Consider the following 16,096-nt stretch of genomic DNA (forward strand, 5'->3'; position numbering starts at 1 on the left):
TGTGTCATCTGAGTAAGACCTCCGGTCCTTGTCCGCTCGGCCCCGTTTCTCTGATGGAGTCCAGAACAACATTCGATGAAAGGGGATCGACACATTAGGTGCCTCCCCATATGTGGCGGTCGGCTTCTTGTTATGTCCCCGAACGGATGCATGCTCCGCTCGTCTCCATATCCTGCTTGATGCCTTGCCGCTGATGTCACAGGCTCATGCACTTGGCGCTCGACTAGCGCTTGTTGTTGTTGTTTCACTATCCTCGCCGCTTGGACTTGTATAAGCATATCGAGCTCCTCCTTTGTCAGCTTCACCGTGGTGAGTCATCCAGCATCCTCCATCTTCTCATTTCGGATGCAAGCTATGTTCCCATAGACAGCGCCAAAATGATCATGTCCGGAAACGGGAAGGTGGCTAGCCGAGGATGTGGCTGTTACGTTGACTGGCTATAGACCGTGTTTCGCTTTGCAAAACAAGCAACGTCAGTGCCAACCCAAGGAAGGGATCCCGACGTTGGCCCTCCAACGCTCAAATCAGTCATCGGAACTGTAGAAGAAAGTGGAGCAACAATAACACTAGCGCAAATAGTGAATAACGCATACCTTTATCGGTGCTTGAACCCCTTTTATATAGAACCTTGGTGGGCGACGTGCATGCTGCTCGAGGTGTGGGCATGTTCTTCAATGTCTCCTATTAAAGGACCTATCAAGAAAGTGTCTTGACACCATACCTTAACAAGACATGCATATCCCTGACAAGACAGTAGAAGCTTCCGTCGTACGATCCACCTGTTGACCATGCTGCGTGTTAGTGACACTAACTTCTAAAAGGATATCGAGAGATATAACAATGACCCCGCTGCTTGGCCGAGCGGGGCAGCCACTCGACCAAGACTCCTCCACTCTGTCGGCCTCAGCTGCTCTTCCTTGCGGTGACTAGGCGTAGTAGCTTGTCCCTCCCGATCGGATAAACTCTTCGGTCTCCTCAACGTCTAATCGTCCCACACTAAGAGTCTGACAATCTTACTGTATTATCCGAGCTAGACGGTTGGCCCGCTCGGACAGATCTATTGCCGATCTGACATGATTACCCCGATCGACCGTTGTAGTGGATCTCCATTCGGACACTGTAGGCGAACCTTTTGACACCCTGGTGTCGATCACCTTAAGTTTGACCTCCACCTCGACATTTGACCTGTGCAGACGGGCCCTCCTTTATTGCCGCATCACTATTCTATGCTAATTCCAAGGGAATAAAATAGCTATTAAGATGAATGTAACTCTAATTTGAGTCATTGTATAATTTCATTTATAAAATTTCCATTTATATTATTTAGCATTATCCTAGTAATATTACTTACACTTTAAAAAAATTTGAGTGATTATGTCACTGCATTTTGTTGAGATTCCAAAGTATAATACAAGAGTTTGAGACTACAAGTACTACACAAGAAATTTATTTCAACTTACCTCATTATACAATGTTCATGCATCAAGTTGACAACATATGAAGCACATAATTAATCGTTTACCTAAATAGTAGTCGATATGCTTCTCAACTCGAGTCGTATTTTGGATGAAGTAATCAGCCTTTCTTAGAGATTCATAGTTGCTTCCTCTTATCCAAGTATCACAATGTTGGATTGAAAAAGCATTGAGCATTCGTTATTCTAAATTGCTTAAAACTATACTTGTGAGAAAGTCATACATAAGTATCTTTTGCAATTAACAAAAGAGGTTATGCGGTCTATCCATGTAAAGATATTTAGCATGCCAACCATCCAACAATATAGAGAATACAATCTTCCAACTAATAGATTAAATAAAAAAAAAAGATGTTCAATTTGAATGATCAAAGTTTAATTACGCCAATTTACTAGAGGCATAAAACACACACAAGTACATAGAATCATCGGCATAATCGTTGCTTCTTTTGTAGGATGTATAGCTTTGTGTCAATAATAACTGTGATGAATAAAATTATTCTCTTTTCCATTTGAGTTAAACGATCTGTATAGATAAAGTATAGTGTCAGTATAGGGTATCCTGCATAAGTGAACCTATACAAATAATAATAATAATAATAATAATAATAATAATAATCACATAAAGAAGTTGACAAAGTAATCTACTGCTACCATGTGCTTACTCTCTTCAGGTGGAACCCGACTAACAATTTTGTACGAACTCATACATTTTGTAAAATGGTGGAACAAAGAAGAGAGTAAGTTATGCTTATTTCTTCCACTTATTTCAGAACACATTCCGTTTGAACAGCAATATTGGAACTTGATCGAAAGCTTGGTCAAATATTTTGGGTTGACAGCAGTTCAGTTTAAGTGCCATCACCTCCGGATTTTTCAGAATCATCTATATCATCAAAGCCCTCAGCCATCTTCTGTAAGTGATTCTGGGTTTGTCTCTCGAGAGCCACGAAGTACAAGCCTAGAGCAACAATTTGTCAAAGCCACAACGTCAGAACTTAGCTTCCATATGATTCACACATAATTGCAGTAAAGTTGGTGAGGAGTTAGTTATATGCAAACTACTGGTACTTGCAATGACACTAAGTTGCATGCGTCGAAGTTATAGCCACTTGGCAAACCCACAATGACAGAAATTTTCTAGTCATGATAATGTAAGTTCAAGTGTCATCACTTCGCTAGTGGTCACCATATTATTTGGATCGACGCAATATTGGTTCAAGAGATTGCCGAGTAATTCAATCCATAACTTCAAAGACTTCCGAGCGACTTTCCTACGTCACTTCGCTAGCAGTCGCCGCCATCAGAAGACGAGTGTGAATCTATTCTCACTTAAGCAGGGCCCTGAGAGGCATTAAGGGTCTATATTCAGCGCTTCAATCAGGTAGCGGTGGGCATCCCGACAGTCTCCTTGGACGTGTTGATGAATACCTTCACCCAATGGTTCACCGAAGGAGAGTTCTTTCAGCCGCTCGTTCGGAGGTCGTAGAGGGACTTTGGCCACCTACAAAAGAAGACCAATGAATACATCAACGTGGAAGAAGCTCAGGCAGCAAGGAAGAAGGAGATGCCCACTGAGCCCGTAGGAGTGTCTGAACGAAGGCAGCCGAGCAGTCATCAACCCACAAGGGGCCTCGGTCAGGAGGAGCCCCACCACACGAGCCAAGGACACATGCCGTGCACCATGTGGTTGCCGCTCGTCCAAAGGCTGCAAAAGGTAAGATGTGGACGCTTATGCTCTGCTCCTTTCACCAATCGGCGACGCACAACACCAGGGACTGCTATGACCTGACATCTAACAGGGTAGCCTTGTGGGGATATCATCGTCGATCCCCATCACCCGATCGGCGACAAAGGCGTCAATCAACTGTCTGAAGGGAAGAAGAAAGGACAACAGTCGAACCACGCCACCATTGGCTTTAGCGTGGGAGCAATCGAAGTCCTGCCCCGAGTCTCTGTCGAGCGGAACAAATTATCGACACGGGAGGAAGAGAACTGAAGTAATGTTGCTTGAGGAAAAATAGGAATAATCGTCAGTGGGTCAACCGATGGAGATTCTAGCCAAGCAAGAAAGGCGCATGCTTGGCGACTTGAGATTCACGCTGTTGGCTGCAGCAAGGAGATAGCTGAAGGACCCAAAATCAATTTCGACCCAAGAGATTTAGAGGGAGTGGAAACTCCTCACAATGATGTACTGATTATTCGAGCGGTAATCGCCAATTATACAATCCATCGAACTTTTGTTGATACAAGGAGATCGATCAACATCGTATTCAAAAAGGCGTTCGATCAGTTATAAATCGACTGGAATGAGCTGTTGCCCATGACGACCCTACTCTATGATCTCATGGGCAACGAAGTGTTGCCGATCGGACAGACCAAGATGCCCATCTCACTTAGCGAGGAGCCCCTGAAGAGGACAAGGATCACAAACTTCATTGTGGTAGACACACCGTCAGCCTACAATGTTATCTTAGGCTGATCGGCCCTCAACGAGTTCCAAGCGATAGTGTCCACCTACTACCAAAAGATTAAGTTCCTGGTGGACGACAAGGTGGGAGAAGTCAAAGGTGACCAATTGGCCGTTAGGTGATGCTACGTCGAGATGGTCAGATCAGAAGCGATAACCGCTCGAAAAAATCTGTGCCTGCAGGTGAACGCCATCATTGAGAAGCCTCTTACGCTGGTTTATGAAGAAAATGAGGAGGTTCAGATCCACCCAAGCCGGTTAGAAGCAATCACCTTCATTGCCGCTGATATGGAGAATGAGAAAAAGGCAGAGCTATCTTCCTGCCTTAGGCGGAACCATGACGTGTTCGCCTGGTCGACACAAGAGCTCCCCGGAATCTAGTCAAGCGTCGCCCAGAACGAGCTTCATATCCAACCAGATGCCCCACCTGTGAAGCAGCAGAAAAGGGACTTCAGCGGGGAACAAAACTTGATAATCCGGGCGGAAATAGAGAAACTACTGGAGGCCGGTCACATCCGGGAAGCCCAGTTCCCGAGCTGGCTCACTAATGTTGTGCTGGTCTTCAAGCCAGATAACAAATGGCAGTTGTGCATCGACTTCCGTGACTTGAATAAGACGTGTCTGCAGGATTTCTATCCGTTGCCTCAGATAGACCAGATGATGGACTCTACGGCGGGCTGCGAGCTGATCTGCATGCTCGACACGTATCAAGACTACCACCAAGTGTCGCTCACCAAAGAAGATAAGGAAAAAGTTAGCTTTATCACGTCCGACAGAACGTTCTATTACAACGTCATGCCATTCGGATTGAAGAACGCCGACATCACCTACCAGAGGCTCATGAACAAGGTGTTTCGGAAGCAGATCGACCGCAACTTGGAGGTATACGTCAACATCATATTGATAAAGTCAATCCGAGCTGCTGATCTGTATACAGATATTGAAGAAACATGCTGAACCTTGAGGACATATGGGATGAAGCTGAACCCGAGCAAGTGTCTGTTCGGCACTAAGAGCAATAATATTCCTATATCTGACATCTCAAATCTCTTCATCATATTAGATTTAAAATTAGCTAATAGAGAATCAGAAGAACTCATATAAAATATATCATCGACATAAAGACACACAATAATATAATCATCTCTACCTTATTTTTTTCTCATAAAGTGTGACTTTATTTTCACTTCTTGTGAAACCATGTTGTCGAAAATAACCATTAATCTTGCTATACCATGCCTATGGGGCTTGTTTTAACCCATAAAGTGCCTTTTTTCAATTTGTACACCTTCGTCTCTTTACCTTCAATTATAAAACCTTCTGGTTGATGTACATAAACTTCTTCTTGCAAATCGTCATTCAGAAATGTAGATTTAATATCAAATTGATAAATAGGCCAATGCAATTGTGCTGCTAATACTAGGATAATTCTCACAGTTTCAAATCTAGCAACTAGAGAAAAGGTTTCTTTGAAATCAATACCTTGTTGTTGTGAATACCCTTTTGCAACAAGTCGAGCTTTGCGTTTCTGAATGATTCCATCGGCATGATATTTTATTTTAAACACCCACTTGAGACCAATCACATTTTTGCCTTCGGGTAGATCTACCATCTCCCATGTTTCATCTTTATGGATTGCAATTAACTCTTCTTTTATTGCATTCCCCCATTCCTCTTTTGTTACTGCTTCTTCAAAGGTTATAGGATCTGTAACAAAAAGAGCAAATTGACTTGACTCATATATTTCTCTTAAAGATCTAACCTTTACTAAAGGTGCTTCATCAGAAGATTCTTGCAAGGAGGATGAACTGCTTCTTCTTGAATTTGATGGTGAGGGAGCTGGTGATCCCAAAGGAGATGATTCAACACTTTCTGTTGTTGGAGTTCTGTTCTCCATTGGGATGTGAATTTGAGTCTCTTCACCTTGTGTATTCCAATTCCACCTTGATTTTTCATCAAAATCTACATCTCTCCTTATAATTAATTTGCTGGTAAGAAGATTATACAACCGATATACTTTTGATTGATTGCAATATCCAACAAATATGCATTTTTCATATTTCTTCTCAAGTTTATGACAAAATTGAGAGTTAATCAAAGCATATGCAATAAAAAAAAAAAAAAATCTTAAGTGATTTACCGATGATTTTCTACCTCGCCATGCATCATATGGTGTTTGATTTAAAATTGCCCTTGTTGGAGAAATATTCAGCAAGTAAATTGACGTGACCACTGCTTCAACCCAGAAAATATTTGCAAGTCCTCTGATATTCAGCAAACTTCTAGCCATTTCTATAACGGTTCAATTTTTTTTTCGATGACACCATTTTGCTCTGGTGTATAAGGCGTTGTTAATTCCCTACGAATACTATGTTCTTCACAAAATTTACTAAATTCTTTAGATAAGAACTCACCTCCTTGACTTGTACAAAGAGTCTTTATAAAAGTACCATTCTGATTTTTCACAAGCGCCTTGAATTTTTTAAAACTTTCAAAAGTCTCTGACTTGTCTGCTAGAAAATATACCCAACTCATACGACTAAAATCATCAGTAAACATTAAAAAATATTTACTCCCACCAAACGATGTAGTTCTCATAGGATCACATAAATCAGTGTGAATTAGCTCAAGGCATTCTGAAGCTCTCCATGATTGCCCACTTGGAAAAGACTTCCTTGTTTGTTTTCCATAAATGCATCCTTCGCATAAATCAAGAGAACTAATTTGAGGTAATCCAAAAACCATACCTTTCTGATTTAAAAGTTGCATGCCTTTGATGTTGAGATGCCCATATCTCAAGTGCCACATCTTGGATTCATTATATTTGTTAGCAATAAAAGCTTGGTTTCCCACATTAGAGATTTTCAGTGGAAACATTATTTTCTGTCATTTGCACGCTAACAATAGACTTTCCAGAATCTTTGCCAAAAAGAACACAAGCTCCATTATCAAAGACAATAGCATAACCATCCATCATCAATTGCCCAACACTTAACAAACTATGTGCTAAACTAGGAACAAAATAGACATTGTAAATCAATTTTACTTTACCATCGCTAGTCTTTACGGTAATTGTGCTTTTGCCTTTGACTTGTATCTGCTTATTATCTCCAAGTCTTACTAGCATCTTCTGTGATTCATCAAGCTCTTTAAATAAATGACTTATTGTCAGTCATGTGATTTGAACATCCACTATCCAAAAATCAAATATCGTTTTGAACTTCGTTAGAATGAGAATGAACCATAAATAACTTACTTTCCTCGTTTTCTTCTTTCATATAGTTTGCTTGTAAGCCATTTATGCAATTTGTCTTTATATGCCCAAATCTTTTGTAGCCATAACACTGAATGGAATTTTTATTCCATTTTTGATCCCCATTAAATTGCTTTTCTTGTCCATTAAAATGGTTTCTTCCTCTACCACGTCCTCTACCGCGAAAACGTCCTCTTCCACGACCTATGCCAGCGAAGTCTTTTTTTTTCCTATCTCCCCTTTCACTTGAGAAGCCTGAAATGTCTTTTCTTCATTCTTCTCAGCGGATTTATTTCGCCTTGCCTCATGAGCTTGTAAAGAACCCATTAGTTCATCAAAAGATAAAATTGAAAGGTCTTTTGCCTCCTCGATCACAATTACTATGTAATCATATTTAGGAGTCAAACTTCGTAAAACTTTCGAAACAATAATTACATCAGTGATCTTTTTTCCATAAGATCTTATTTGACTGATAATCGAAATTACTCTAGATAAAAAATCTTATAAGTTTCATTACCCTTCATAATCATGACCTCAAACTAACTTCTGAGAGTCTGGAGTTTCACTGCTATCACCTTGGAGGAGACTTGGAATTCTTTTTGCAATATTTCCCATGCTTCTTTAGAAAATGAGGCAGTTGGAATTCTTGAGAAAATCATCTCATGTACTGTTTGTTGAAAAATGAGCAGTGCCTTCGAATCTTTCTTTCTATTCTCCTTCAATTGACTTTCATCGGCATCCTCATCGTCAAAGCCTTTCTTTACTAAATCCCAAAGATCTTGAGATCTAAATAGAGTCTTCATTTTGATACTCTAAAATTCGTAGCATTCTTCTTTGAAAATGAGGATGAGAGGTTCAAAAACTTCGTTGATTGCCATTGTGAGTAAACTAGGACACGTCAAACTCGGCGCTCTGATACCACTGCTAGGGAAAATTGGGAGGATAAGAGAATAAGGTGGATAAGTGGAACATAATAATCTTTCACACTTCTATTAAATTATAAAATATGTATTCTATTTATAAGCAACCTACATAACTCATTACAACTCACTAACTCCACAATTCACCCTACAAACTTAACTACTCTATCCCACTGCTATCACTACTACCACTCATTATTACCTCATCAATCCACTAACTCAATTATTAATTTTAAATCATTTATCAACACATCTGACCATCTATTTGTTGGTAGCATGTTCTGCAATACGGTAAACCGCAAGAGCGATCGGCTATAATCAACAAGTTTGCTGGACATATAGTTAAGATGAGCCAGCAAGAATATTGTCGTTGAGAAGTGTCTGACTTATGGCATCCCCGAGGAACGTCAAATCTTGATAGATGAGCTTCTTGGTACCACCGACGAAAATGAACCACTTCAGGTGGGTACTCAGGCTGCCTTCTCGAAGTAAACTGCTAAGAATATAATAAACTCTGTTGCAATCTCATCTTTGCAGGCTATGATGAAGAATCAGTTTGGTAATTACGTTGTACAAAAGGTTCTAGAGGCGTGCGACGATAAAAATTGTGAACTTATACTTCAACGTATCAAAGTTCACCTGAATGCTCTGAAGAGATATACATACGGCAAGCACATTGTTGCCCGAGTTGAGCCCGTTCAGCCACCTCACTTGGTCTCTCTATTCGTTTGGCCGCTCACGTCACTTGCTTAGCCTCTAGTTTGCTCGGCAGCTAACTCGCTGGCCTTTCTGCCCGGACAGCTAGTTTACTTGGCCTCTTTGCCCAAATGATCTCTAGCCCGCTCATCTTTTCTACCCAGATGACCTCCAATTCACTTGGCAGCTAACTCGCTCGCTCGGCAGCTCTCTTTGATCGGCCTGACTGCTAGGTCAGTCTAATTGTCCAACCGCTCAGCTTGCTCGGCCCAGTCAAACTCTCCGTTTGCCCGGCTGTACTATCTGGTTGACACTCGGACGCTCGATCATAGCCACTTGAGCTAGGCTACTCAGACTTTGCTGTGCAGACATTCTACTTGCTCAACCACTCCGCGAACAGCAATTGACAAAAATCAACCCCTACTGATAATATGATATTATCAGCTCAACTAATCTCGACAGATAAATTAAATTTAATTTCATATAATTTAAATTCGACTAAATCCCAAATATCTCCAGCAATAGATTAATTATGCAGTCCATCCATGTAAGGATATTTAGCATGCCGACCATCGAAGAATATAGAGAATACAATCTTCCAACTAACAGATGAAATGAAAAAAAAAAAGAGTTGTTCAATTTGAATGATCAAAGTTTAAATTACGCCAATTTACTATAGGCGTTAAAAAAAAGATACACACACATAGAATCATCAGCATAATGGTTGTTTATTAGCCTTCTTTTGTAGGATGTATAGCTTTGTGTCAATGACGCATGTTATCAATAAATTATTCTCTTTTCCATTTGAGTTAAAAGATCTGTATAGATATAGTGTCAGTATAGGGTATCCTGCAAGTATAGTGTCAGTATAGGGTATCCTGCATAAGTGAACCTATTCAAATAATAATAATAATAATAATCAGAAGTTGACAAAGTAATCTACTGCTACTATGTGCTTACTCTCTTCAGGTGGAACCCGACCAACAATTTTGCAAGAACTTATACATTTTGTAAAATGGTGGAACAAAGAAGACTAGAAGAGAGTAAGTTATGCTTATTTCTCCCACTTTTTTCAGAACACATTCCTTTTGAACGGCAATATTGGATCTTGATCGAAAGCTTGGTCAAGATTTTGGGTCAACAGCAGTTCAGTTCAAGTGCCATCACCTCCAGAATTTTCAGAATCATCTATATCATCAAAGCCCTCAGCCATCTTCCGTAAGTGATTCTGGGTTTGTCTCTCGACACCCACGAAGTACAAGCCTAGAGCAACAATTTGTCAAAACCACAACTTCAGCTAAGCTACATTACAACACTACAGCAAATGGTGACACGCAGTCCAAGAAAGTAAGTTGCTAAAAGAAGGCTATGCAAAAATCTTGTGGTCATGGCGCACAAGTCCACACCAAAATTATTCGCTGGGTTATGCCAATGACGAACTTTGAAAAAATCATTGAAGAAATAAACAATTAGCTTTAAAAGATGATTTTATGGAAGCCAGACACATAAGAAAGACAAAGCATACAAGCAAGATATTCAAAAAGATCTATAGATTTACTACCAAGGAGAAAACATCTAAGATTAAGACAAAAGAATCTTCCAATTAAAATGTTACAAGAATCATACTCTAAATTCACAGGCTAACCACCAAAAATTAAGAAATATTGATTTATTTGAGTGAAATGAGCAACAAAGAAAATAAGTTGGCTCAAGCAGCCGTGGTTCTTGTAGCAAACTTAATTCTTTCAAATGCTAGTGCAATTCTCATAACCAACCAGCATATATTCATTCACTCGTGGTGGTATGAGCAAATTAGAATACATAAGGTCATGTGGTTCAATTGATAGTGGCAAGCATTATATAAAATCTAATTTTTTAGTTGATTTAAAGCATGCATTGAAATCTCATAGCCGATACAGTCAAAATCATGTCATTCTAATAAATTATCAAACCTTGACGCATTATGTTCAACTATTTTTTCTTTTTTTGCCTTGTTTCTCTAAAATTAAAATTCAATTAACTATATCTTGACATAAATTTAAGTAAAAAAAATAGATTAATTTTTAATTGATATACTCTTAATAAAAGTAGAAAATATAAGTGTTAGACAATTAAATGAGTACAACCCATTTAAATTCATCACAACATGCTTTAACACATAGTACAATTCCAAGTTAAATTAGGCAAAGGAGGGATCTATAGTTTGGGTAATGATATACCACAAGTCCAAAGCAAGAGCATATATCAGGATATTGCAGCTTGCCAATCTTGCAATGGCATAAATTTCTATAAATATAGCCATGAAAGAACACAAAGGGAAGAGCAATGAAGTAGCTTTATTGATATATTATTGTCACTTTTGTCACTCTTGATATACTACTATCAACCAACATACAATCTGATTCAAAACTGTAATAGTACTTGACTAATAAATAGGTAGGAAAAAAAGACCGGAATTTGGTAGCAACTAGTCTTTCTACACATGCTGCTAGTTGAAAGTTCCTATTTTGAACTACAGTTAGCTTTTGTTTTAGCATTTTTCAAAATAAAGAACAGGTAACTTACTGATGGCACTTCCGATAGCACACAACCAAAGTATCCTCTGCGACCATTTTTCCCCCACAATCCCTCTTGAGCCAGACATCCCACACCAAGAAAGAGCGACCTTCACACTTGGATCTAAACCCTAACAAGTAAAATAAATCTCCACCATGAACTGCATAACTAAGGTAAATAATAAGGAACAAAAGAATTGAGTTGACAAGAGGTGAAATGACCAAAAGGTCGAAATAAAATACTACATCAAAATTACAATGGATTAAAATCCTCGCCTCACCCTGCAAGGAGAAACTTGCCTTCAGACGAATGGGAAAGCTTTAAAAAAACTACTGATTTTGATGTATCAAACTTTAGCCCCTTCACTGCAGCTGATGAGTGCTCTCGCCATGCTAGTTACAAGTTTACAATTGAAATTTCATGGCTTGTAAGTCTTGATTAGGTACTAGAGCATTTTACAGATCACACATCTTAAGCCATAAATAACAAATCCATGATCAACACCAATTCATAAAAAATTAACCATAAATTTTAAATAGTAAAAGGTGCATAAAATGGAAATTTAAGGTTAGAACAATGTCAGGATTAGGATTTCAAGTGGATGTTAGTGACGAAGTCGGGAAGCCAGCCAAAGATACTAAGGCAGATAAGGGCTATGACTCATTGCCAGATTCACTAGGATTTGGAGGAAAAGGTACCAAAAGGAGTTCAACTAGTAGGTTCATTGACCGTGTTTGTGGAGCTAAAGCGGAGCAGGTGGGGAGGGGAGGTTGGGAGGCTCATAGTGTCAAAGAGAGGTTGTGGCTGTTACCTTATAGTGAAACCCGATTCTCATTTTTATGTGGTGGGCCGGACCAAATACTAATAAAATGCAGTCTCTTGAGTTTGAACTAACATCATTTGTTAACAAGTTATTGCTATTGAATTTTATTAAGCATTATTCAATTTCGGAGCAACATTCATTGAAAGCTGGCACAAGTATCATTACAAACGAATAATGTATAACAATTCCACTATGCAATGAAGTCAACAAGCATATTCGTGGGCAAATAATGTATAACAATTTCATTATGCAATGAAGTCTACATGCATATTCACGGGCAAATAATGTATAACAATTCCATTATGCAATGAAGTCTACAAGCATACTCATGGCAAAAACATTGGCTTGATGCAAAAAGATCATTTTTGCGAGTTATGAAAATCATTCCAAACTAAAAATAGGTCTAAAACTAGAGCAAAATATTTCAATCTTTCTTCGTAGTGCCTTCGACGCAGAGGAAAAAAAATTATTTCACGAGGAGACGATGCCTATTTTGCACAATTTTTGAACTTAGTGGGCATTTTCATACATCGATAACTGCCTCTAAGCCTTCAAATTATGCTTCACAATTGAAAAAGTGGAATTTTGAAAACTACAAATCGGAGAACAAGACATGATTGGTAGGATTAAGATAAAATCTGGAACGAAACAAGTGAATCTGGAATGAAACAAGTGAAACTTGATGCCGAAATTAAATATTGTGAGCAAAGATTTGAGTAAGAGAGGGATCAAACCTCTTAAAGCAGGGTTAATTGTTGTAGGAGAGGATTGATAAGTTGATAGCCGCCGGGATCTCGGGTTCTTATTTGCTTCTCAAGGTGTTCGGCTAATGGCTGTAAAACCCTTGAAATTAATGGGCCGAGCTGTTTCGGCTACTTGGAACTAAATCGGCCCGAGTATGTAAATAAATTAGCCAGATATAGATTTTAAATGAACTATTTATTTGAGAGAGACTAGGGAAAGAGAAAGAGCAATATTAGGAGCCAGGATTTGATAATATGATATAATTTGGTTCAATTAAACATATAATTTAAAAATGACACATTTAAATGTCTAAATAAATGGTATAAATTTACATGTTCATTAAGTATATTAATTATAAAAATTAACATTTTTTATATTATTTTAAAACTTGAGCGTTTAATTAATTTTAATCACATAAAACATTTTAGTAATTAACGTTATATTAGTGTTTGATTCTGTAAATGTGACTCTTTAAAGTAAATTTTTAAAAATACATAATAGTAAAAATTAAATCATATGTTAGTTAAAAAATATTTTATTTTTTAAGCATAACAATACTATTGATCGAGGGATTTTTAAAAATAAGTTTAAATATGCTTGATAGATAAATAAATAAATGGAATATAATTATGTTACTGTCATGGGATATTTATACTATTGATTGGGCTCGATAAAATATTCAAGCTTGCCTTGAATTTGTTATGATTAAAAAAATAAATTTAAATATATTTGATAAATAAATAAATAAATAAATAAATAAATTTGAATATAATTAAGTTTGACTTATTTCGTTTGTATCTCTAAAAACATAAGACATAAGATATTGCTACAGGATTTTTATGATAATTCAAACTATGTACATGTAATTTTTATATATTTAAATTACATATCTTGTTTTTAAAATTATTATTGATTTTTTAAAATACGCATCCGCCCTCAAACTAAATTTGAAGGCAAAAAAAAAAAATTGTGAAAAAATTTATAAAGAAAACCTCGGGGAATTTCGCAGTTGACTGACCGTGATTTCATGGTCAGAATCGCGGTCAGATGGCTACTCGACCAAGTGACCGCTTCATCAAATGGCTGCTCAATCGAGGCCGAACGACTAAAGCTGGTCGAAATCGCAGCCGTTCAGTAAATTGCCCGGATGTCTTAAATGCGAGCCGACGGACCGTTACGATATCAAAAACGAATCAGGGCAGCATAGTAATTACAGGTAGGATCAGAGCCCAGACTGCACCATTGTCGTCGACCAATCCTACTCGTCCGCTCAAAGTTATTTGCTACTTGCCCTTTTTCTCCCACTCCGCTTTCTTTTTCCTCCAAAGTTTTGCCTCTCTCACACATCACTGCCTCGGTAGCTCAACTTGACACCGCCTTTCTTCTCCCTTGCCTCCGATCACTCTGTAGAGTGTCAGATCGGTGACTGTTGTTACACAAAATCAGCGGGTAATCCTGTGCTGATGCTGATTCAAGTTCCCTTTTCGATTATTGTTTGTAGTTATTTTTATCACTTTCTTTGTTGATTCGTGTTCTTTGAGTTTGATTACTAGGGCGATGTCTTCGTCCCGGAGAGGGCCGCCTCCGCAGCAGATGCCTTCGCAGCAACAACAGCCGCTGCAGCGGCGGATACTGCGGACGCAAACTACCGGTAATCTCGGGGAGGCCATCTTTGATAGCGAGCTCGTGCCGTCTTCGCTCGTTGATATCGCGCCCATCCTCCGAGTCGCTAACGAGGTCGAGCAGGAAGATCGTCGTGTCGCTTATCTTTGTGAGTCTCTCCAATTTGCACTACTCTTTCTGTTCGAAATCGTTCATTTTCGTAGGTCTTAGTCGATCCCGTCTCAAGCCATAGCTTCTTTGATACTTAAATAACATCGGCTTGAGGTTTTGCTTTGATTGTGTGAGTTCGTGCTTGCTGCAAGTTTCTTGGATGTTTTACTAAGCTATTCTCGTTATTCTTTTTTAGGGAAGCAGTGTCTATATTTGTTCGTATCTCAGAAAGCCAATTTACTTGTTTCTGGAATATATAAACTATATCACCTTGCATATCAAGCTTCTTGGATGGGTTGCTAAGCTATTCTTGTTGGGGAAGCAGTGTATATATTTGTTCATAGTTTAGAAGGTCAATTTACTTGTTTCTGGAGTATTAGTACTTATAATGCATCAAAAATTTGAAAGCACCTTGTATAGCTTTGGTACCAATTTCTAAGGGGAATACAAGTTGATCTATGCAATTCAGTCTAACCTTCATCACTCATCAGAACCTAAATAACTAAGTAGACACTGGAAAGATGCACAAAAAATCTATATGAAACCCAAGATGGTTGGAAAGCCATGGGTTAGAAGGAAGACAAAGATTTTTTTCAAAAAAAAAAAAATCAGGAAGACAAGATCAATAATAAGGAAGAGAGTAGAAGATAGTCGTAGCCAACAAATTGCACCCAGACTTTTCTCCCGTAACAATGAATTTCTGTTAATCTAATGCTGTTAGCGGGCTCTATTAGTTCGGTTTGCAAAAATCATAATTTCACATGCCTTATAAGGGAAGATCTTGTTGGGGTTGCAAGATTGCAAACAAAGTTCACATTGAAAACATTTGAGAAAGATCATGAGCTTATAAGGGAAATATATCTTCATTGGTATGAGACCTTTTGCGTAAAGCCAAAAAAAAAACCACGAGAGCTTAGAACTAAAGTAGACAATATCATACAATTATGGAGATGTCTAAATTCCTTTGGTCCTAACAATTGGTATTAGAACTCGGATTGCTAGAAGATTTAATTGTCGTGGCTAGGCAAGGAAGGCCTAGTAAGTGGACTGAGGGGCAAGGAAGTCCTAGTAGGTTGGTGGAACCGAGAGGCAGGAAGACCTGGTGGGTCGAGGATTGGACGTCAAACGGATAGGTTTTCCGCTTTAGGGGGCATGTGGTCCTTCGTTTGAGGGAGGATTGTTGGGGTTGGTTGCAAACAAAGTCCCACATTGAAAACACATGGGAAAGTTGATGGGCTTATAAGGGGAAAATATCTCCATGGTATGAGACCTTTTGGGTAAAGCCAAAAACAAAACTACGAGGGCTTAGGTCCAAAGTGGACAGTATTATACCATTGTGGAGATCAAAATTCCTTCGGTCCTAACATATCTTGCATCACCACATAAC

At 38.7% G+C, this 16,096-nt stretch overlaps 2 protein-coding genes across 4 annotated transcripts in view; one reads left to right on the plus strand and one right to left on the minus strand.

The window, feature by feature from the left end:
- Positions 1-9,689: 9,689 nt before the first annotated feature.
- On the minus strand, positions 9,690-13,076 carry LOC122017201. Of its 3 annotated transcripts, none has more exons than XM_042574755.1 (4): positions 12,927-13,065; positions 11,669-11,761; positions 11,379-11,499; positions 9,690-10,076 (listed from the first exon to the last, which is right to left on the minus strand). In XM_042574755.1, the coding sequence occupies exons 3-4, from the start codon at positions 11,455-11,457 to the stop codon at positions 9,967-9,969; spliced, it is 189 nt and encodes a 62-aa protein (XP_042430689.1). In that variant the 5' UTR covers positions 11,458-11,499; positions 11,669-11,761; positions 12,927-13,065; the 3' UTR covers positions 9,690-9,966. The 3 variants fall into 3 exon arrangements, with proteins under 3 accessions (XP_042430689.1, XP_042430688.1, XP_042430687.1); XM_042574754.1 differs by having other exon boundaries at positions 11,650-11,761; XM_042574753.1 differs by lacking the exon at positions 11,669-11,761 and having other exon boundaries at positions 12,927-13,076.
- A 1,147-nt stretch (positions 13,077-14,223) lies between these two features.
- LOC122014982 (callose synthase 3-like) overlaps positions 14,224-16,096 on the plus strand; it is a 59,063-nt gene continuing 57,190 nt past the window's right edge. Inside the window, exons 1-2 of the mRNA XM_042571564.1 lie at positions 14,224-14,385; positions 14,490-14,707. Of these exons, the coding sequence (XP_042427498.1) occupies positions 14,494-14,707 (214 nt within the window). The 5' untranslated portion in view covers positions 14,224-14,385; positions 14,490-14,493. The remainder of the gene's footprint in view (positions 14,386-14,489; positions 14,708-16,096) is intronic.

This window comes from Zingiber officinale, chromosome 8B (genome assembly GCF_018446385.1).
Source record: "Zingiber officinale cultivar Zhangliang chromosome 8B, Zo_v1.1, whole genome shotgun sequence".
Taxonomy (NCBI): Eukaryota; Viridiplantae; Streptophyta; class Magnoliopsida; order Zingiberales; family Zingiberaceae; genus Zingiber; species Zingiber officinale.

Bases quoted from the DNA above. Each gene is read 5' to 3' on its own strand.
- LOC122017201 (XM_042574753.1), bottom strand. From the start codon at position 11,457: ATGTCTGGCTCAAGAGGGATTGTGGGGGAAAAATGGTCGCAGAGGATA. The intron at 10,077-11,378 runs GTAAGTTACCTG...TTGTTGCTCTAG, and splicing joins TGCTATCGGAAGTGCCATCA to GCTTGTACTTCGTGGGTGTC.